This window comes from Dermochelys coriacea, chromosome 17 (genome assembly GCF_009764565.3).
Source record: "Dermochelys coriacea isolate rDerCor1 chromosome 17, rDerCor1.pri.v4, whole genome shotgun sequence".
NCBI classification, from domain to species: Eukaryota; Metazoa; Chordata; order Testudines; family Dermochelyidae; genus Dermochelys; species Dermochelys coriacea.
This window is the reverse complement of record NC_050084.1, coordinates 17,837,015-17,861,722: the sequence shown is the minus strand read 5'-3', so window position 1 is coordinate 17,861,722 and position 24,708 is coordinate 17,837,015. Positions and strand designations below refer to the sequence as shown.

Here is a 24,708-nt window from a genome sequence, read left to right as displayed (position 1 = left end):
CATACACACAGGTATTACTGCCACCCCAGGGACTGGCTGCAGTGCAGAATCACAGCATGCTTATGAAACACCTACTCTACTACAACCTGGTGCTTGCTAATCTGGACGCTTTAACTAACCCATACAGACAGTTTGTAAGTAAGAAGAAATCTCTTTGAAGTGATCAGAGTCTGTGAGCCCTAGAGAAATTTGAGCTAATAACCTTTTTGATGAAACTACCTGCTGAAGCAGGTGTAGTCACTTCCAAATGGAATATATAGATAGCAATAGCAAGTACAGCCTTTAGGGAACGATCATTTACGGATCCATCTGCAGACACATGGCATGAGTCCAAATGTGCAGGTGTCTGAACTGTTCACCGATTCAGATCTTTAAATAACTTCCAGTGAATCTCTTCTGAAACATTCTGAGACTTTTAATTACAGAATAGAATTAAATCAGCAATTTCTACATGGAAATAAAGATTTAACCAGTCCTGACGGAGAACAAGTGCCTGCCTTTATCTTTCTTTTCTCATTGAAGTAATTCATTAAAGGACCTTGGTGTTACCTTGGCAAGAAACACCCTGGAAGAGAGCCAGCTCAATACCTTCAGTTGGAAGGAAAATAAATTTAGACTTCAGAGAAAGTAGTTCAATGCTGATCTTGGGCAAAACTTGATCAGACAAATAAGAGGGAAGAAAAGGAAGACTGAATATAGTCTTGGACTGTATCGGTCTTCAGGGCAGGGATTGTGTCTTCATGTGGGTGTGCATGTAGCACAAATGGGGCTGCTGGGTGCTACTGGAATAGAGACCTTAATTACACTAACATACCTTGCCAATTTCACTTTGCAGCTTGTATTGGTTTAATTGCACACAGTCCTGCAGATCAAAAAAAGAAAAAAATAGGGTATTAGTAAAAGGGAGTTACTGTGAACTTGAATCAGTACCAAGAGAAGAAAAAGTCCTGAAGACAGAAGCATTAAGGCTTATTTAAGCCATTATATATTAAATTATAGTTACTGCATTTTTATGACAATAGAACAAAGTAATTATGGGCCAGATTCTGAGCTCAGTTACACAGGCGTAAATCTGGAGTAACTCTACTCACTTCAGTAATGTTTTTGGTATAAATCACAGCAGAATTGGCCTTTTTATGTTTAAAATTTGAGGGGTTGTATCTAACCACTGCAGTTAAAAGGAACAGAATTCAAATATCCAGAATACACATTTAAAAGAAACAAGCATTCAGGCAAGCTCATTTAAAAGACTACCAAAAAGAATAATGAACTTTCAAATTGATCTGATATTTATTGGAATCAATTATCTATAAACTGCATTAACCTCTATTTGTGAGTTAGCAAGGAGTGAAATTCCAGTAAATTCAGATCGTTGTAATTGTAACTAGGGTGGAATAAAAAAACCCCAGATTTGACAAAAGCCCACCCAACTGAGTTCATTACAACTGTCAAGGCAGGAGTACAACATGCTGCCTGTGTAGGACCTTTTGATCTACGTGCCCTAGGCAGCTCCATGGGGATCTGCACTGTTTTATGAGTCATGTGCTCCATCTAGGGAGCTAAAGGTGTTCTTTTAATGCTCCATTAAGGATAGAATGCAATTCACTGGAAACTTAAAATTCACAGAATTGTAAAGTGCACTGCTACTCTGAAAAGTAACTATATAACTATGGAACCTACTTATCCATCAGATCTGCTCCTGGTTTGCATCACAGCCAGATCTGTTACTTAAGTGACTACAATACATTTGTGTCAGAGTGGTCTGAAAAATTAAACATTAAATTTCAAAAATAAAACAAATCAAAAATTCAAAGTGGTTTTCATTTTGCACAGTTCAAAACAGACCCACCTATTTTTTGCTTTTTGGAAAATGTTTGTTTCTTCTACTGTTTTCACAATATTTGTTTTCATTTTTGTGTTTTCCTTCCTTTCTTCTCTCCCTCCTCCTTCCCAACCCCAAAGTTTGGGGAAAAAATGTGTTTGAAAAATTTCAGCCAGCTCTAATTTATTTTCCATGCCTATTACCCCTGAATAATAAGGCAAAGAGGCACGGAGCAGGATTCTATTCCATTTTGTACAGCAAAGGAGTAGCTTATCACATTCCAATTATTTATAAAGGCACTTGATAATAGAATAGGATAATATCACAGCTCATAAAAGTAGCTAGCTCTGTTGCAAGAAGCACACCAGCTATCTGTCTCTCTTTTACTGATGAATGTCAGCTATATTCTTTTGTCCTGAAACATCATAAAAAAAGACATGGGGCTGGATTCTGATATCTCTTACATCAGTGTAAATCCGAAGTAACTCCACATTTACATTACCACTCCTCAACATGGAATGTGAGCACCGTGCAAAACAGTACACCAGATGAGACATGCCTGGTGGGTCTCTCTTGATCCCTCTGAAAGAGCAGGGTTATTTTTATCTGTTGTTGTGTGGGAAAACTGAGTGGATAAAGTGAGCTTTACATTTTGTGCTGAAGGTGGTAAGGTTCGTGGCTGTTCTATGATCCTGTGGCAGTGAATTCCACAGTCATGGATCAGCCTCTGTGAAAGCTCTATCACCTGCATACGAGTTTTACTCTTGAAGTGGACAGTTCCATTGTTCCTGAAGAACAGAACTTTTGTGGGAGGATGTGGTCCTGAAGTATGATAAAGTCCCTTAGGTTATCTGGACCCATCCCATCGAGGGATCTGAATATAAGTGAAATCAGAATCTGGCCCTTTGTTCCTAAATGACCATACTTTTATTGAGACTCTTCTAGGAGTAGCTTGGTGTACCATATGGGCAACTAAGGAGGACGCAGTCAAGTTCAGCTCAGTCATCTGGGGTAATGGAAGAGCTGAATAACTAAGTGAAGCAGCCAAATAATACAAGGAGGGCATCCAACATACCACCAACAATTGTAATTTTTACATATGAGCTATAATTCAAAAGTCATTGAAATTAATAGAAAGACTCCATTTGGATCAGGCTATTTGAGAGTCATGAAACAAGGGCCATTTTTTTCAAGGTTCTCTGGACTGTACCACCTTCAGGGCCCTAAGTACACATGGATCAGAGGCCTATTGAAAACTCCGGCATCGAAGGTTCAGTTCTCTGAGGTGAAATTTTACCTAGGTAATTCTGCAGGCTAAGAAAAGAGCCAGACATGCTTCTGGCTCTAAACAAAGATATCATCCCCAGACTACAAAGGCCCATATGAGCCCTTTGGGCCAGATTTTTAAAGGTATTTAGGCACCTAAAGGTGAAAACAGTCACCACTGCTATTTTCAAATGCACCTAGGTGCCTAACAGCCATTTAAATCAAGTGCCTAAATACCTTTCAAAATCTGGCCCAATATCTCCATATTAGCAGGACACTCATGAGTATTCAAGTTTTGGGCATTAGATACAATGCAATGAGTTAAAACCTTCCACAGGGTGCATCAGGTGCAGAAGACATGTAGCAGTATGTATATGCATAGCATGAACTCTAGGAATATCTTCCACATTAAACACATGCCGGATACATAGCAACCATGGGAGAATTTTCAATGTGTGCAGCACCACTAAATATTGATACAGATCTACCCCTGAGCATAGCACATCCTGAGGTGAACTTTCATTTCTGAACTATGCTAAACAAAGGAGGCAACGTGTGTATGGGACCAATCCAAGTCCTAGTGAAGTCAACAACAAGATTGATATTGGGCTAGACTTACAAAGGCACGTAATGATACAGATATGTGTCTATTGGGATTTACAAAGTTAGGTCCCTAATTCCCATTGAAATTCAAAGTGAGGCAATGTAAATAAAGAGAGAATTTGTCCCGATTAGATACTGAGGGCCTGATTTTCTGAGACCGTGAGCTTCCTCTGGCTTCATTGGAAATTGCAGTTTCTCAGCACTTCTGAAAATGAGATCCTGTATCATCAATAGCTTCTACCAAAAAGAAAATAAAAAGATGAGAGGAAGGATAAATTACCAAGTTCAAATATGTTCTTTTAGGTCTAATAAGTCCTACTGAAATAAGAAAATAAATCTTGCAGTGTGTTTATTATCCTGGCAGCATTCCACAAAAATTAAAGTGAAATCTTATTCTGCTGGAGCCAAAACGTCTGTATTTTAATGAAACCACACCATGTGACTTCCATTATGATCTATAGCAAGAAGAGTATGCTGTCAGAGTATTCACTGATAAGCCTCCATTGGACTGCTGCTAAATTCACAATAGTCAGTTCATGGTGTAACATCATAAGACACCAGCATAGGACATCTGAACAGACAGTTGTGGCTTATGGTACAGACAGTAGCTGTTGTAGTATTTTTGAGCATATAAGCAAAGCAATTCTGTATCCTGTGCACTTTACTGAAGGTACATGAGATTGAAGAAATGCAGTGGAACGTTTTTTCCTTCCCATTAGATTTTCCTAGGGTTTGGATGATTCCTATGGGGCATGGGATTCATATTTCAGAATATTGGTACAAGCTCCAAAATGCTCCTTGTTGAGGAGCAATGCACCTGTGTGTCACTGAAAATAACTGCTACAGGACGTGAGACCCTTATGGACCTGATCACCAGAGATCCTAATTTGTCATGCAAAAAAAATCAAAATTCTCCAATAACACACATAAAAATCCATGTTTTTCCATGATTAAAATGCAACACTGAACTTTAGTTTCCCTTGCCATCCTATAAATAGGTATCAGTCAAACACATTTTATTGATATATTTACAATTTTTAAGCAAGTTGGAAGTTTACCAGTGCCATCAATCATTATAATAAAATAAAATTAATAGAACTGCAATTTGTACTTCTTATATGTATCAAATACTTCTATGTCTGTCAGCCCTGGATGGTGGGACTTGGGATGACAGTGGGAACCCCGCCGCTCGGCGCTGACAGTGAGAGCCCGAGGCTGTCAGCCCGAGGCTGTCAGCCCGATTCCCACCGGCCCAATTTGGTTAATATGGAGAAATGGATAAGGAAGGCGTGGATAAACGGGGTTCTACTGTATATGTTTTTATTTTTTCACAAAATGTAAAAACTTAAGATTCTTTGTAAAAACACAAATTCTGTGTTTTCCCGGGGCAAACGGATTTCTAGGATCCCAGCTGATCACTAGTGTGAATAGAGCAGACTGGCAGAGGATATAGGCCAGTGAGAAGGGGACAGAAAGGAGGACAGGTTCCATAATTTACTCCCTCCTCCCCCAAATCCTACAGAGGCCCTACAGCAAGTGGGAAAGGGGTCCATGGAAGCAGGGCTGGAAATATGAACATTCCTGTGAACATGTCTATGAACATTCTTGGTGTCAGTTAACACTGACCCTATCAGAAATAATGTACATCGCCATCCCACCTCACAACACAACCACAACCAAGGTGGCTTTGTGGGGTGGTATTCAGCAAGGAGGCAAAGCAAAAGCAGTACTGAGGGACAGGGGCTCCTCATGAAGGCTTTGGTGGATCCTAGGAGAGGCACAAAGATGTTGAAAGCCAAATCCCTGGCATCGCTCTGGGAGAAAAGAATCTGCCTAATGGCAGTACAGCACCTGCAAGGAATAAGGAGCAGAGGTGCTATGCAGAAGAATAGCCCATCTGCAGGATTGGCATATTCCTGAACTCTGTAGGGTTGCGAGGCCACATGCCCGACTGTCTGTGCAGCTTTCCCAAGCCATAGGGGAGAACTGCAGCCAGATGTCAGGAGGTTGCAGGGCCTCTCCTGTGGGTATTTTCATAGGAAGGGTCAAAGAGATACAAACAAGGGCAACTTATATCTTCTAAACTCCCGGTCTTGGCTTCTACTTTGAAAAACTTTTCCAATCCCAGAGCCACGACAGGGCTCCAGGCCCTGTGTCTAACAGGCTTACTGATCCGATGAAGTGAGCTGTAGCTCACGAAAGCTTATGCTCTAATAAATTTGTTAGTCTCTAAGGTGCCACAAGTACTCCTTTTCTTTTTGCGAATACAGACTAACACGGCTGCTACTCTGAAACCTAGGCTTACTGCAGGGACAGGAAACTTAGGCACTCCTAGATGGAAGTCAGGAAATGCACTCCAGGACCCCTGCTGGGATATAACTACCCACAAATTCTCTTCACCCTATTGTCTGCCTAAGTGAGATCTTCCCTGAGGACTCAGCTCTGGGGGATGTAATGGCTGCAGCTATTCCACCACAGGACACTAAAGGGCTTGCATACCTTGTCACAACTCTTTAAAATGCTTTAGTCCCTTCTACAGCTGCTACTAGCCTCGTCTCTTCTTCCCCTCTACATTTTATACCATGCCATGGATTAAATGAAAAGTAAATACACCAACAATGAAACTTTGCACAGGCCCTCTGCACAAGGGTGAATTTCACCCTAATAGAAAAAGGCCCATCAGCATAGCAGCCTTTCACTAAGTGCACTGCAGAATTGAACTCAACATCCACAAGAAATTTAGCTACTAAACTTGATTCTTTAGTGGTTAGAACAGCAGCAGCTTTCTTTAATGAGAATGCCCTCGGGGGACAGGCAAGCAGGAAAGTACAGATTGCCAGCTTCTAAGGTAGACATTCTTCCACTGCAATAGTTCTTTGAGCTTAATTAGTTCAAGGGCTTCCCTTATCCCTCCTCAGTGAGTTTTTGGATGTGCAGGAATTGTCTAAGAGATTCTGCAAACAGGATGATATTCACTCCATGCAGGGGGCCAGCACAAGACATAGGCATCACTGAAGTTCCATGTAAACTGTTGAACAATAGATTGTGGTTTAGGCCTTAAGTGGAGCCTAAGACCTTGTGCTGGCTCTCTGGACATGGATGCATTTCACTCTTAATGCACTCAAGACTCCATTTAACCTAGATATTTCCAGCTTTTGCTTGTTAATTTCAACACGGCAGTTGCATAAACAGAGGCAACCTAGATTTCATCTCCCAAAGATAGCTTGTTTTTCTCCTCAGACAATGCATATCTTATCTGGGTCCCCCTCTGCGACCCAAGGATCACTTGATGCCAGCTGGCAAAGGCCATAAGGGTTACAGGGATCCACTAGGTGTGACATTTACATTCGAGTTCAATAAAGAGTGTCATGTAAGGTCTCTAAGGAAATCCTGTGTCATACTGATTCTCTTAATCATTGTGAGATATATGTACAGGTGATATTTAAGGAGTTATGTATCTATATTAAAAATATGTTTTTAAAGCATGTTAAAGTTTACAGCTGCAGTATTCCATAGTAGTTACCAATATGCAAAATATGGTAGTACTTTTTATGTGAGAGACAGTGGTGAAATATAACTAAAAGAATAGTGGAAATTATTACTTAAATTATACCACTGTAACCAACACTGCTGACATTTGCAGGTAACAGTACATCAGCAATGAAAGAAATTACCTGGGGACTGATCCTATTCCCAGTGAAGTCAATAGGAGTTTTTTATTGACCTCACTGGGAGCAGGATCCAGCCCTAAGTACTGCAGTAACAGGACTACAATAGCTCCATTGGCAGCAATGTATATATAGAAAGAGGCAATCAGTCAGTACTGAAGAAGAGTGGATAAGATACATGGAAAACAGCAAAAGCCAGAAAGCTGCACATAAAGATAGAACTAATTTTAAATGTTTAGCACGAAACTGTTATTGGTTTTTAGTCAAAGAGGAACAGATCAGTTCTGATACCGTATTTTTCAGAATGAATTCAGAAGAAACAAATCTCTTAATGTGGGAAAATTTTTAGTACAATTAGTATTGTTTTCATATATTCAGTACATTATTGTCTTTGCTTATTTAAAATACATATTTCTATATTATATACACACATATATCTATATCTATCTATCTATATATATCTGCATCTATTTCGCAATGCTAGCAATGTGACAAACACTCTGGGCCCAATCCTACAAAACACTTAAGCACATACTTATCTTTACTTAAATGGGCCTCCTAGTGTGCTTAAATACTTTGCAGGATCAGAACCAGAGTGCTCAGCACCTTGCAAGATGTTATGTAAATGGACAAAATAGGATTTTACTGTGTTATATGCTTACTGAAAACAAATCTCTATGAAAATAAGAACAAAAGAATGGCCATACTGGGTCAGACCAATGGTCCATCTGGCTCAGTATCCTGTATTTCAACAGTGGCCAGTGCCAGATGCTTCAGAGGGAATTAACCAAACAGAGCAATTATTGAGTGATCCATCCCCTGTTGTCCCATCCCAGCTTCTGGCAGTCAGAGGTTTAGGGAGACCAGAGCTTGGGATTGCATCCCTGACCATCTTGGCTCTTGATGGACCTATCCTCCATGAATGTATCTAATTCTTTTTTTAACTTAGGTATTCTTTTGGCCTTTACAACACCATTGGCAATGAGTTCCACAGGTTGACTGTGCATTGTGTGAAAAAGTACTTCCTTTTTTTCGTTTTAAATCTGCTACCTATTAACTTCATTGGGTGACCCCTGCTTTTTGTGTTATATGAAGAAGTCAATAACACTTCCATATTCACTTTTTCCACACCATTCATGATTTACAGACCTCTATCATATCCCACCTTAGCTGTAACTTTTCTAAGCTGAATAATGCCAGTCTTTTTAGTCTCTCCTCATATGAAAACTGTTCCAACAGTGTTCCCTCTAATTTTTCCCACACATGTGTGGAACGAATTTTGTTCATGTGGCGGGGGTGGGGCAGAGGCATTCGGAGTGTGAGAGGGGGCTCAGGGCTGGGGCAGAGGGTTGGGGTGCGGGGTGGGGTGGGGTGAGGGCTCTGGCTGGGGGTGCGGGCTCCATGGTAGGGCTGGGGATGAGGGGTTTGGGGTGCAAGCTGCCCAGGGACTACAGTGGGGAGAGAGGACTCCCCCCAGCTCACTCTCTTTCCCCACAGCAGCACCTGAGCTGCAGGGGGAGAGGTGCCTCTCGCTGCCCCCGCAAGTCTGGGGCAGGTCTGTGCTGTGGCCCGCAGTAGGTCCATTTAAGAAGCGCCTCTCTTCGCTGCAGCAGGTATGTGCTGGGGGAAAGGCATCTCTCCCAACCGCAGCCCTGAGCCCCTGCACAGCCGTGCACCTTAGAGGGAAGCCTAACCTTTTTTGTTGACCAATTCCAATATATCTTTTTTTTAATATGGAGTAACCGGAACTGCAGGTGTGGGAGTACCATGTATATATAGTGGCATTATAATATTTTCTGTCTTATTATCGATCCTTTCTAATAGTTCCTATAATTCTGTTAGCTTTTTTTGACTGCTTGCTGCACATTGAGTAGATGTTTGCAGAGAACTATCCACAATGACTCCAAGATTTCTTTCTTGAGTGGTAACAGCTAATTTAGAACCCATCGTTTTGTATGGCTAGTTTGGATTATGTTTTCCAACGTGCATAACTTTGCACTTATAAATAATGAATTTCATCTTCCATTTTGTTTCCCAGGCACCCAGTTTAGTGAAATCCATTTGTAACTCTTCACAGTCAGCTTAACTATCTTGAGTAATTTTATATCATCTGTAAATTTTGCCACCTCACTGTTCCTCCCCTTTTCCAGATTATTTATGAACCTGCTGAACAGCATACATCCCAGTACAGAGCCTTGGAGGACCCTGCTATTTACCTCTCTTCATTGTGACAACCGACCATTTATTCCTACCCTTTGTTTCCAATTATTTAACCAGTTACTGATCCATGAGAGGATCTCCCCTCTTATCTCACGAGAGCTTACTTTGCTTAATAGCCTTTGGCATGGGACATGTCGAAGGCTTTCTGAAAGTCAAAGTACACTAGCGTGCTCAAATACTAGATCAGCCTTGTCCACATGCTTGTTAACTCCTTCAAAGAATCCTAATAGATCGGAGAGGCATGATTTACCTTTACAAAAGCAGTGTTGACTCTTCCTCAACATACTGTATCATGTTCATCTATGTGTCTGATCATTCTGATTTTCACTATACTTTCAGTAAACTGATGTTTGGTTTACTGGCCTGCCAGGATTGCCTCAAGCCTTTTTTTAAAAATCGTCATTACATTTGCTATTCTCCAGTTATTGGGCACAGAGGGTGATTTAAGCAATAGGTTACATACCAGAGTTGTTAATTTTGCAATTTTATATTTGAGTTCCTTCAAAACTCTTAGGTGGATACCATCTGGTCATGGTGACTTATTACTATTTAATTTATCAATTTGATTGAAAACTTCCTTTATTGACACCTTGATCTGGGACAGCTCCTCAGATTTGTCACCTACAAAGAATGGCTAAACTGTGGGAATTTCCCTCACATCCTCTGCAGTAAAGTCTGAAGCAAAGAATTCATTTAGCTTCTCTGCAACAACCGCCTTGTCTTCCTTGAGTGCTCCTTTAGCACCTTAGATCATACAGTGGCCCCACTGATTGTTTGGCAGGCTTCCTGCTTCTGATGTGATTAAAATTTTTTTGCTGTTGCGTTTTGTCTTTTGCTAGTTGCACTTCAAATTCTCTTTTGGCCTGCCTAATTATATTTTTACACTTGACTTGCTAGAGTATATGCTCCTTTCCATTTTCCTCAGTAGGATTTGACTTCCAATATTTAAAGGTTTCAGAGTAGCAGCCGTGTTAGTCTGTATTCGCAAAAAGAAAAGGAGTACTTGTGGCACCTTAGAGACTAACAAATTTATTTGAGCATAAGCTTTTGTGAAGTGAGCTGTAGCTTACAAAAGCTTATGCTCAAATAAATTTGTTAGCCTCTAAGGTGCCACAAGTCCTCCTTTTCTTTTTGCGAATATTTAAAGGATGCCTTTTTGCTTCTCACAGCTTCTTTTACTCTGCTGTTTAGCCATTTTTTTGGTCCTCTTACTGTTTTTTTAAATTTAGGTTATATTTAGTTTGAGCCTCTATTATGGTGTTTTTAAATAGTTTCCATGCAAACTGCAGGAATTTCACTGTTGGGACTGTTCCTTTTAATTTCCATTTAACTAGCCTCCTCATTTTTATGTAAGAGTTTCCCTTTTTGAAGTTAAATGCTTCCATAGTAAGTTTCTTTGCTGTTTCTACCCCCTACAAGGATGTTAAATTTAGTTACATTATAGTCCCTATTACTGAGTCGTCTGGCTATATTCACCTCTTGGAGCAGATCCTGTGCTCCACTTAGGATCAAATCAAGAACTGCCTCTCCCTTGTAGGTTCCACAACTAGAGGCTCCAAGAAGCAGTCATTAATGAGGTCTAAAAAGTTTATCTCTGCATCCTGAGGTGGAAAATACCAGAAAATATGGGGATAGTTGAAATCTCCCATTATTTTTGGGTTTTCTGTTTTTGTAGCCTCTCTAATATCCCTGCACATTTTACAATCACAGACCACACCACACGATCCATTGTCTACAGCCAAGCTCTATGATATAACTGCACTTGCTCCAATCCCTCAGAGAGAGACAAACACCTACAAGATCTCTATCAAGCATTATTACAACTACAATACCCACCTGCTGAAGTGAAAAAAAACAGATTAACAGAGCCAGAAGGGTACCCAGAAGTTACCTACTACAGGACAAAGAAAATAACAGAACGCCACTAGCCATCACCTTCAGCCCCCAACTAAAACCTCTCCAACACATCATCAAGGATCTAGAACCTATCCTGAAGGACGACCCATCACTCTCACAGATCTTGGGAGACAGGTCTGTCCTTGCTTACAGACAGCCCCCCAACCTGAAGCAAATATTCACCAGCAACCACAAACCACACAACAGAACCACTAACCCAGGAACCTATCCTTGCAACAAAGCCCGTTGCCAACTCTGTCCACATATCTATTCGGGGACACCGTCATAGGGTCTAAACACATCAGCCACACTATCAGAGGCTCGTTCACCTGCACATCTACCAATGTGATATATGCCATCATGTGCCAGCAATGCCCCTCTGCCATGTACAGTGGTCAAACTGGACAGTCTCTACGTAAAAGAATGAATGGACACAAATCAGTCAAGAATTATAACATTCAAACACAAGTCGGAGAACACTTCAATCTCTTTGGTCACTCGATTACAGACCTAAAAGTGGCAATTCTTCAACAAAAAAAACTTCAAAAACAGACTCCAAGGAGAGACTGCTGAATTGGAATTAATTTGCAAACTGGATACAACTAACTTAGGCTTGAATAAAGACAGGGAGTGGATGGGTCATTACACAAAGTAAAACTATCTCCCCATGTTTATCTCCCCCCGTTCCTCAGATGCTCTTGTCAACTGCTGGAAATGGCCCACCTTGATTATTACTACAAAAGGTTCCCCGCCCCACTCTCCTGCTAGTAATAGCTCACCTTACCTGATCACTCTCGTTACAGTGTGTATGGTAACACATATTGTTTCATGTTCTCTGTGTATGTAAATCTCCCCACTGTATTTTCCACTGAATGCATCCGATGAAGTGAGCTGTAGCTCACGAAAGCTTATGCTCAAATAAATTTGTTAGTCTCTAAGGTGCCACAAGTATTCCTTTTCTTCATGCTGGTAAAGTGATCAGTAATATATTCCTACTGCTATACTCTTATTATTCAAGCATGGAATTTCAATCTATAGAGATTCTATTTACTGTTTCATTCATTCAAGATTTTTACTAAATTTGATTCTGTACTTTCTTTAACATATAGTGACACTCCCCTACCAGCATGACCCACTCTGTCATTCCTATATATTTTGTACCCTGATATTATTGTGTCCCTTTTGATTATCATCATTCCACTAGGCTTCTATGATGCCTATTATATCAATATCCTCATTTAATACCGGGCACTCAAGTTCACAAATCTTAGATTTTAGTCTTCTAGCATTTGTATACAGGAATTTATAAAATGTGTCTATATTTAGTTGTCTGCCTTCACTGATGTAACTGAACGGGACTCTTTTTTGTTTGACTGTTTCTCTTCACGTCCCAGCTGTACTTTATCTGCTTATATCCTCTGCTTTTTTACTAGGATATAGAGTATCTCCCTTAATATTCCCTTAAGGGATGTCTCTGTCTGGACCGTGTGCTTCTCTGCACCTGTTGGCTTTCTCTCAGTCCTTAGTTTAAAAACTCCTCTACGATCTTTTTATTTTTACATGCCAGCAATCTGGTTCTGTTTTGATTTAGGCAGAGCCCATCCTTCCTGTATAGGCTCTTCCTTTCCCAAAAGATTCCCCAATTCCTGATAAATCTAAATTCTTCCTCCTTATACCATTGTCTTATCCATGCATTAAGACTCTTCAGTTCCATCTGTTCAACTGGCCCTGCAAGTGGAACTTTAAGCATTTCAGAGAAATACTTCACCTGCAGATTCATTTAATTTATTGTAGTGCTCTTCACCATGAGCAATTTCATAGCATCCCTCGAACAAAACAGGTGCAGTTTAATTGTAATTGCCTGCTCTCCTATATTTCTGCACCCCCTGATTCATTCCTTCTCTATTGCCTAGCTGCATTCATTTTATAAATGCTCCACTTGTCCTTGGTCTCTCCTGTCTTTCCAGGGAAGCAAGCCAACCAAGATGTTTTTGTTTACAGCTTCCTATTCTGTACCCCCTCATCCAACCTCTGCTTTCCTACACACATTGATTCTCAAGGTCACAGACATAACGATGCCCTTGTACACTTGCATCTGTAGCTCACGAAAGCTTATGCTCAAATAAATTTATTAGTCTCTAAGGTGCCACAAGTACTCCTTTTCTTTTTCCTTGTACACTGTGTATCCTCTCAAACACAGCACAAGTGCAGTTCATGCAGGCTTCCTTTGATGACTTGTTATGCTCCAGGACTGTGCACAATACAGCAGGTCTGATTCCCCAGCCAAACAGTTAATCTGCAGTCCTAATTACTTTATCATAAGTCAGTTCCACAGTATAATCACTGCCACAGATCTTAGTGTTACCTAAATTCTATTAGCAGGACATAGAAGGAACTGCCAAACTGAATCACACCTGTGGTCCATCTAGTCCAATATCCTGTATACAATGATAGCCAGAACCAGATGCTTCAGAGGAAAGTGCAAGAAAGCCCATAATGGAAAATTATGGAATAACCTGTGCATACTGGATGTTTCTTCCCTTCCTCTGGCAACTAGTAGGAATATCCCTTATTACTATGGACCATAGGACTTTTGCCTGATTAAGGACTGATGACTACAACCCAGAGTCCCTTTTCTTTATCAAGTGGGGCTTTTTTTCTAGCTCAGAGAGGAGGCTGAGAAAGAAATTACAATCACTGGGCCTAAGTGATTTAGGAGTACAAGGCCCATTGACTTTCAATGTGGTCTGTGTTCCTAAATCACATGGGGTAATTTTTCAAAGAGGGATTTAGGTGCCTAATTCCACTGGAAATCAATGAGAGTTAGGTGCCATGAAAATCAGTGAGTTAGGTGCCTGAGTGCCATTTGTCCTTTTGAAAAAAACTGCACCCATTCTATATATTTTACCTATTACATCTAATTAAATTATATTCTCCTGTTCAAGCAAGGCAGCAGGGGTGGGGAAACAGCCTCACTATTCACAGATACAAATCAAAAAGTCCTTCTAGACTTTAAGACATATTTTTAGGCGTGTCAAGCGATTAAAAAATGTTATCACAATTAATCACGCGATTAAAAAAATTAATTGCAATTAATCCCACTGTTAAACAATAATAGAATACCATTTATATAAATATTTTTTGATATTTTCCACATTTTCAAATATATTGATATCAATTACAACACAGAATACAAAGTGTACAGTGTTCACTTTATATTTATTTTTTATTACTGATATTTGCACTGTAAAAATAAAAGAAATAGTATTTTTCAATTCACTTAAGTGCAATCTCTTTATTGTGAAAGTTGAACTTACAAATGTAGAGCTATGTCCAAAAAAATAATGCATGCAAAAATAAAACATTGTAAAACTTTAGAGTCTACAAGTCCACTCAGTCCTATTTCTTGTTCAGCCAATCGCTCAGACAAACAAGTTTGTTTACATTTTCAGGAGATAATGCTGCCCACTTCTTGTTCACAGTGTCACCTGAAAGTGAGAAAAGGTGTTCTCGCACTGTTGTAGCCGGCGTTGCAAGATATTTACATGTCAGATGCGCAAAAGATTCATATGTCCCTTCATGCTTCAAACCACTATTCCAGAGGACATGTGTCCATACTGATGATGGATTCTACTCGATAACGATCCAAAGCAGTGCAGACCAACATATGCTCATTTTTATCATCTGAGTCAGATGTCACCAGCAGAAAGCTGATTTTCTTTTTTGGTGGTTCGGGTTCTGAAGTTTCTGCATCAGAGTGTTGCTCTTTTAAGACTTTTGAAAGTATGCTCCACACCACATCCCTCTCAGATTTTGGAAGGCACTTCAGATTCTTAAACCTTGGCTTGAGTGCTTCAGTTATCTTTAGAAATCTCACATTGGTATCTTCTTTGTGTTTTGTCAAATCTGCAGCAAAAGTGTTCTTAAAATGAACAATATTCTAGGTCATCATCCCAGACTGCTATAACATGAAATATATGGCAGAATACGGGTAAAACATAGAGCAGGAGACATACAATTCTCCCCCAAGGAGTTCACATTATTTTTTTAACGTGTGTCATCAGCATGGAAGCATGTCCTCTGGAATGGTGGCCAAAGCATGAAGGGGCATACAAATATTTAGCATATCAGGCATGTAAATACCTTGGAATGCTGGCTACAAAAGTGCCATGTGAACGTCTGTTCTCACTTCCAGGTGACATTGTAAATAAGAAGTGGGAAGCATTATCTCCCATAAATGTAAACATACTTATTTCTCTTAGCGATTGGCTACACAAGAAGTACGACTGAGTGGACTCGTAGGCTCTAAAGTTTTACATTGTTATGTTTTTGAGTGCAGTTATGCAACAAAAAAAATTCTACATTTGTAAGTTGAGGTTTCATGATAAAGAGATTGCACTATGGTACTTGTATGAGGTGAATTGAAAAATACTATTTCTTTTATAATTTTTACAGTGCAAATATTTGTAATAAAAATAGTATAAAGTGAGCACTGTACACTTTGTATTCTGTATTGTAACTGAAATCAATATATTTGAAAAAGTAGAAAAACATCCAAAATATTTAATAAACTTCAATTGGTATTCTATTGTTTAACAGTGCGATTAAAACTGTGATTAATCATGATTAATTTTTAAAATCACAATTAATTTTTTTCAGTTAATCACGTGAGTTAACTGAGATTAATGGACAGCTCTAATATTTTTCCATTTGCCATGTTGCTTCAGCTCCAGGGTATATGAACAAATAAGAACATCCAACCGTAATTTCATTTTACTGGTTTCCAGGACAGCACTTGAAGAGGGAGAGGGGGAGGGAATCTGGGCTGTCAATGAAACAAGTTGGATAAAATAATAAGAAACACTCTTTAATAAACTAAACTAGTTTATTATTAACCGAATGGCTTTTGTCACAAAGCAGGCTAAGTGTAATTGCAGCCCTTAGCTTGCATGCAGCAACCAGATTCTTCTAGATACTGACTTTTGAGCCACATACATTATACCTCTCTAGATTCTAACAGAATTTAATACACAGCACTTTAGCTGACTAAACTTTAATGGAGCCAATAACGTAGTGCGGTTGCATTGCACCCTAGCACTGGATACTGCCTGCCCCCTCTTTATTGCTCTCTGCTCTCACTAAGAGCTGGTGTTCATGGTAGTCTGCCTCCCTTTTCCTTTCCTTTAAATCTTAATGGGGGGTGGAGATTCTTTCATGAACCCAAAGTAAAAGCCTGAAATTTCACCCCGAGAAAGAGAGTCAGTTCAACAAATGGGGCAGATACAGGGACATGGTTGGCATCTTAATTTTAAAAAAAGGATGGAGTGGAGATAGGATTGCCAATTTTGGTTGGACATATTCCTGGAGGCTTCATCACATGACGTAATCTTTAATTAAAGATTAATCTTTAATTCCTGGAGACTCCAGGACAGTCCTGGAGTGCTGGCAAACCTAAGTGGAGACTCAGGGTGATTTATTGAGCTGCAGTATTTTGGCAGAAATCCTCCTACTGAGGGGGAAAGGTAGATTATATGTGGTGGAGTGAGGGAAAATGTTTTTCTCAGTGAATGGACATATTTGGGGTCATTACTGCTACTGACCTTTTCATATTTCAGGCACCCCTTCTATGAAATATTATAAGCTCTAACATATCATTTGGCTTGCTCTTCTGGTTTGGCACAGAGTTATCCCCCCTGTAAAAAAATATTATAGTCTTCTTCAGCAATGGGCCACAGCAGCCTCCAATAGTGACACTATAGCAATAATAATTGCATTAATATAGCATTTTTCAAGAGAGGAGCCGAAACTGCTTTCCAAAATGTGGGTAAATATTATGATCCTCATTTTAAAGATTGGGTAACTATGGAAACAAGAGAAATAAAGTGACTTGTCCAGGGACACACAAGTCAATGGCAGAGGCAGGAATTTAACTCTGGTCTCCTGCCTCCTAATTCCCTGTTCTCTTAAACCACACTGCCTCCCATATGGTAAAATGGAGAGAAAATAAACTAATAAACATTAGTTAAGGTTGCCACTGAGTTTTTAAAAGGTTTGCTTGAACCAGGTCTACTAATAACCCAAATGAGGCAGTGGCATCTATGGGAGAATGGACACTCCAGTACCTACCAGTGTGGTGCAAATGTTGCTGAAAGTCATATGTTTATACTGATATGAGTATCTCATGTGCTAGAAGTGTTTGAGGCAGGTTTAGTGGTTTGACATGAGGGAAAGGTGGATAAAAACTAACATCTCTGCAGCTCAGGGGGCCTGGGAGTCGCCATCTGACAGCAGAAGGGAAGACAAAAGGAGGTGTATGTTAGTCCATGCAAGGATAATATTGGATTTCTGGAACAACTTCTAGCTGCTATAATTATAGTTATCACATTCTGCTTACATTAATAAAGTTAATGCTTGTCTAAATAGACACCATTAGTTCTGCTCAACAGCAGCCAAAGTACAGCTAATGTAGTGGGTACTCACAGATGTCATGTACAGCACAGCACCAGAAGTACAGGTGGCCAGAACACAAACATGTTTTCTCCAAACTCAGTGGCAGTTTCTACTCCATATTTAACACTTTCCTTTAGCTGAGGCTGAGCCTCACAAATACTTCTGGATCAAGATTTAGGCCAGCTAGTGGTCTGCTGAAAAAAAGGACAAGCACATGGAAGAAATATTGATGAGGCCTTACATTTTCAAAAGTGACTAGTGATTTTGGCTGGCACAATTTTTGGGCACCCAGTTTGCAACTCCTTAAAGGAGCCTGATTTTCAAAAGGCTTGGGTGCTCAGAATTTTGGAAAAAACTCATGCCCTTCAAAAGTGGCTCAAGAAGGGAATCCAAAATCACTAGACACTACTGAAAACTTAAGCCTGGAGTCCTCACAAAAGGCAATCTAAAAGCTACAGCTTTGCAGATGGCCCAGGGTGAATAAAAATCAATGATTTTTTAAAAAAAAATCAAAACAAATCAGAATTTTTTTATTTAAATCAGATTTTTTTGATAAAATGCTTTTTGAGGAAAAAACCTATTAAGATACATTATAGCTCAAAGATATCTCATCATGGAATAGGGATTATAAATTCTAATTCTATAGTATAAGACAATATGTTCAAGTAATGTTTAAGAAAAGTTTTGTAAATGAGTTCCAATAGTTCATGGATTAGGGATCCAATCTTATGGGGTTCCAGGGGCTTCTGTATAAATTATTTAGCTTAATCTTTCTATCTACCCAATGGGACTCAGTACTCAGTCTAGAAGATACCATCAGAGATGCTTAGTTTTGCAGTTCTCAAACTGTGGATCTGTGTCTCGAGAGATAACATGCTTGTTAACAGCAAAACTGTTTTTAAATAAATAACATATAGAGGTGAGAAATAACAGACCTCAACCCTATTGTAGGGAGATGTAAGCACCATTATACCAGGCACTGGTGAGACCTTGTATATAATACTGTGTCTCTCATGTTTAAGAAAGATGAATTAAAACTGGAACAGGTGCAGAGAAGGGCTAGCAGGATGATCTGAGGAAAGGAGACTCAAAGAGCTTGGCTTGTTTAGCATAACCAAAAGATGGCTAAGGGGAGATGGGATTTGTCTCTATAAATACATCAGAGGGATAAGAACCAGGGAGGGAGAGGAGTTATTTAAGGTAAGTGCCAATGTGGACACAAAAACAAATGGATCTGAACTGGCCATCAACAAGTTTTGGCTTGAAATTAGGCGAAGGTTTCTAATCTTCAGAGGAGTGAAGTTCTTGAACAGCCTACCAAGGGGAGCAGTTGGGCAAAAACCTAACTGACTTCAAGGCTGCTTAACTGACCTTGATAAGTTTATGGAGGGGATAGTATGATGGGACTGACTACAATGGCATGTGGCTGATCTGCGACTGCCAGCAGCAAATATCTCCAATGGCCGCGGACAGGACACTAGATGGGGAGGGCTCTGAGTACTACAGAGAATTCTTTCCCAGGTGTTTGGCTGCTGGGTCTTCCCCACATGCTCAGGGTCTAACTGATCACCATATTTGTGGTTGGGAAGGAATTTCCCCCCGGGTCAAACTGGCAGAGACCTAAGGATTTTTCACCTTTCTCTGCAGCGTGGGGCACAAGTCACTTGCAGGTTTAAAACTAGTGTAAATGGGGAATTCTCTGTAACTTGAAGTTTTTAAACCATGATTTGAGGACGTCAGTAAGTTAGCCAGAGGTGAGGGGTCTACTACAGGAGTTGGTGGGTGAGGTTCTGTGGCCTGCAATGTGCAGGAGGTCAGACTAGATGATCATGATGGTCCCGTCTGACCTTAAAGTCTATGAGTCTATTGTCCCTCTGTAAATCCGGGTACACAGAGTCAATCCCTTACCTCTCTCTAAAAGTGCAAAGTTTCAAAAAGTTCAATTAATAGAAGATTGTTGGGGGCGGAATAGATCTGGACAAGGAGAAGAAGTTTGGCGATAAATGTGAGAAGGGAGGGACAGGCAGTAGAAACAAAAGCGAAACTGTTTGAGCAGCATATTCCAGAAGTCTTGAGGTTTCTGAGTGTAGCCTTCATTGATTTGAGATCTACCATACCATTCTCTCACTAGAAGGGAAAACCTATAATGGCAGCAGGCCGTAAAAGAGACCCAGTTTGGGAATAAGAACCATTCAAGAAATATATGTTTGCTGATGATGTTTTAAAGAAAGTCACACCAGTGAACTGGTGGAAGTCACTTAAGCACTTGGATTCAGATACTGTTGAAGTGATAATCTCACTTTTAACAGCAGTAGCTTCTTCTGCTGGTGTAGAAAGAATATTTTCTTCCTTTGGACTAATTCATTCCAAAAAGAGAAACTGTTTGGGACCGGAAAAAGCAGGAAAGCTTGTTTTTCTTTTCCAGATTATTAACAACAGGAAAATAAAGTTGAAGACGACCAAGTTAGCTGCAGAAGCCAATATTTTAAGTTTTTCATGTTGACCTGGCTGACATAGTCTATTTTATTTTATAAACATTTCATTTAACTACTGTGACAGGGTCGGGCCAGATGGCTATAGGAGAGTAATAGAAGGCAGATATATTAGCCCCAGGCTAAGTAGGTCCTTTTCCCTGGGTAAAGTAACAGGGAAGGTTCCAGAACAATCAGGAACCTTCTGGAGACAATTAAGACAGGCTGATTAGAACACCTGCAGCCAATCAAGAAGCTGCTAGAATCAATTAAGGCAGGCTAATCAGGGCACCTGGGTTTTAAAAAGGAGCTCACTTCAGTTTGTGGTGTGCGTGTGAGGAGCTGGGAGCAGGCGGCAGTAGGAGCTGAGAGTAAGAACACAGACTGTTGGAGGTCTGAGGTGTACAAGCATCATCAGACACAGGAGGAAGGTCCTATGGTGAGGATAAAGAAGGTGTTGGGAGGAGGCCATGGGGAAGTAGCCCAGGGAGTTGTAGCTGTCGCACAGCTGTTCCAGGAGGCTCTCTAGACAGCTGCATTCCACAGGGCCCTGGGCTGGAACCCGGAGTAGAGGGCGGACCTGGGTTCCCCCCAAATCCTCCCAACTCCTCGTCAGACACAGGAGGAGTTGACCTGGATTGTGAATTCAGAAAAACAGCCAAGCTGAGGGTTGCTGTGAAGCTCCAATCCGAGCAAATCCGCCTATAAGCGCAAGACCCACCAAGGTAGAGCAGGAACTTTGTCACACGATTTTAATTAAAAACAATTTTAACAAAAACAAACCTGATTTAAAAAAACTTGAATATTTAACTAAATTCAAAAATTAATATGCTTGTTTTATGAAAATATTATATGTTTGCTGTTGAAGGAAAAAATCCAGAGTACATAACATTGTTGTTTTAGTTAAATAAAACAATTTAAATATCTATCTGGTGATGTTCTCCTCCTAATCCAGCAAGGCAAGAAAATCCTCCAAATATTAATGATTAACCTGTTGAATTGGAGATAGTTCACCTCCCAGTGACTTCATAAATATCTGCTTCAATTACCTTTGGTAAATGAAATAACCAATCATTCATTTTCTGATATAGCTTTAAAACTAAAAGTTGAAAAATTTTCAAAATAAATCACTGTTTAAAAAATGTATAGTGTGTACCTTCTAAAAATGAAACCTACATCTATCTCTGAGTTGTGAAGAATATGTATTAAGATTATAATAATGAACAAGAATGCACTTTTATGTAGAAATCCATGATTAAATTGAGTCTTCCTGACTAGTGATTTAAATCATGATATAAATCAATTTGATTTAAATCAAATCCACCCTGAGAGGGCCATTATAAGATATTCAAAGTAAGGCTTAAGAGGTGCATAGGACTCACGCTGACCCTCTGTACAGGGATGAATTCAGCCTACTGATGGCTATGGAGTATCTGAAATGAAGACCAGGAAAACTTTAGTAATTCACTTCCATTTATATTATTCAGTACTTATAACTTGGTGAGAGGAAGAGGATTTAAGATAAAGGCTCAGCTCTGAGGGCCTGTTTCTGATCACATTTATAGACCCAGTATGGCCACTTCTGATTTACACCCATGTAAGTGAGAAAAGAATCAGACCTAAACATGCAAATCATGCTTGAAAATGTTTTGGACAAATGTACAGTGGCCACTAATAAAAAGCCATAGTATAGCAGCAGTTACACAAACTGGGATCTGAGATATTGCTGATTTTCCCAGCATTCAGCATGTCTAAGGAAAATTGATTATCAATCACTGCAGCACCTTTCAATTTCAAATGGCCCCAGCATGCTGCTCATACTAAGATTATAGGACAAAATGCCTATTCTGTGTGTAAAAATGAAAGGTTTCTAAATCTCTAGCATTTACAATTTTTTTTAACCATCTCTGATTCCAGCTATGAATGCTGAATCAACCATGGCTGACGTAGGTAAAGAGAAAACACTCTGGATCATATTCTGATTTCAGTGGGATTAGAGAAAGAGAGTGCACACAAAGGAAAGAAAACTGTACTTCAAGGAAGGGTTTAAGGTGGTTGGCCTGGCAAATAACACAATGGGCTAGATCCTCAGCTGGTGCAAATCAGAGTAGCTCCATTCATGTCAAAGAACCTGAAGTCAAATCAACAGGGGTCTACATTTTCAGACGTGCCCTAATAGTTTTGGGTTCTGGCTGCAGCAGGGCAGTCAAAATCAGGAGAATAGAAAAAATACTGGATTCTTTTTGTTTGTTTGTTTGTTTGTTTTTGTAATAAAATAGCAGATGAGAGCTTTAGTAAAAAAATAAATAAAAATAAGAAATTAAAAAAGACAGTGCCCTCTGAAGCAACAGCAGGAGTGAGGTGTACAAAACAAAAAGAAGCAATGTTAGAAACACTGAGTCTTAAAATGGCTTTGAGTAATCAGACTGTCACTTTGATAAAGGTACATGAAAACTCTGTAAGCAAAAAAAGAAATAGTTACACCTTATGTAAAAATTGATATGGATAATGTTATAAAAGTTAAACTATGGAAGGAATGTGCATTTGCCCGAGAACATGTGCAGGGTATATTGTAGAAGGGGCAAAAGAAATGCAAACATACCATGCTACTTAATTAAAATGCTATTAGGGCTCCAAAGGGAGCCATAATAGGTTGGGTTTTCTTTTTCAGATTGCTGTGTGTTTTGGAAGCAGAAGTTAAAAAAAAGTAATAAAAACTCTGGTGAAAGTTGATTGTGTCCCTTTTAAGATAGAGTCTCTGAGCTGCTGATGGCTTTAAATCCAAAAGCAGGAAGCGTCTGTGAAAATGCAAATTAGCCTAAATGATAAAGGAAGGAAAGAACTAACAGCACAAAGGAGCTGCAGATAAAGGACATACCTGGTCAGCAAAAAAATTGTCTAAATAAAAGGCCTGGTATAACAAGATAATTTTAATAAATTTAATGATAATAAGTACCCCGTAACAATGTATAGTGTGTATGATTTTTGGAAAAATCCTTTAAGGTCATATGGTAATGATGCTTCTCAGCTATTACCTGTAAATAAACTTAAAGCTTAACACAGCAGGAAAAACATTATAAACTTGGTCTGCTGTATAAGAAAGGAAACTGAGGTACCCCACCTCAGGGATTTAATGACTAAACAATGGGATAATTTCTCCATAACCCTTAAAAGATAAAAACCATTGAAACCTGGCCTGCTTATACAACAAACACAGGAAAATAAAAAGAAAAGGAGTACTTGTGGCACCTTAGAGACTAACAAATTTATTAGAGCATAAGCTTTCGTGAGCTACAGCTCACTTCATCGGACGAAGCTCACGAAAGCTTATGCTCTAATAAATTTGTTAGTCTCTAAGGTGCCACAAGTATTCCTTTTCTTTTTGCGAATACAGACTAACACAGCTGCTACTCTGAAACAGGAAAATAAGTGTTTTGCCTGCAATCAGCAAGGGTATTTGTAAAAGAAATATTTTCAGCCACAGGCAAAGAGCCCAACAGGAACGGCCACCTCTGAATGTCCCCTTAATAAAATTCCCCTATTTCAACCAGGTGACCATAAATTATATCACTCTACTGAGGATAACAGAAAGAGGTAAAGAAGAGATGTTGCTTGAATGCCAGCAAACACTGGGACCACATGCCCACAGGTTCTGCAAGGTTGTTATCATAGGTTTCAGAGTAGCAGCCGATGAAGTGAGCTGTAGCTCACGAAAGCTTATGCTCTAATAAATTTGTTAGTCTCTAAGGTGCCACAAGTACTCCTTTTCTTGTTGTTATCATAGTTACCAGCCTTACAGTTGCTCATGCCAAGCCACTGGCCAGGTGGCCTGGATATGAGGAGGGAGCAGGGCCTTGTCAGATACCCATCTGATGCTCCTGGAAATTGGTTTGCAGAATCAGACCCCAAAGTTCTCACTTTCTAGAGTCCATTTTTATAGGTATTTCTTCCTATGCCAGTCTATGGGAATTGCTTTATCATGCTGTTGCTGAATCAATCAGCAGATGGCACATTCCTGACAGATCCGTGCTGCCAGATGTTATCTTGTTCTTTGGTTCTCCCATTCTTGAGGCTGTTGGGTGGATTCCAGTCTGCCTCCGGGAGTCCTCTGATTATTTCCACCTGAGGCCTTCTTCAGCCGATGGATACTGGATTCTTAGGCTGGCACCTCCCTGATCATTCAGTTATTATCCACACCAAGCATCCATCCACATACATCCTCTATCTCTATTTTAATCACAATTGTTAACAAAGCGAGATGAATACAACAAAAGGACGGGGAGTCTGGGTGCTGTTTCTGTTGTTACAGAGT

The 24,708-nt window shown here is 39.8% G+C and overlaps 1 protein-coding gene across 5 annotated transcripts in view; it reads right to left on the bottom strand.

Moving 5' to 3' along the window:
• Positions 1 to 24,708, bottom strand: part of CAMKK1 (calcium/calmodulin dependent protein kinase kinase 1) — a 199,420-nt gene that overhangs the window by 88,292 nt on the left and 86,420 nt on the right. For 4 of the 5 annotated variants that reach the window (XM_038375692.2, XM_038375694.2, XM_043499313.1 and 1 more), the window contains exon 3: positions 815 to 862. The exons of the other annotated variant lie outside the window; for it this stretch is intronic. In XM_038375692.2, the coding sequence (XP_038231620.1) occupies positions 815 to 862 (48 nt within the window). The remainder of the gene's footprint in view (positions 1 to 814; positions 863 to 24,708) is intronic. 5 annotated transcript variants of the gene reach the window in all.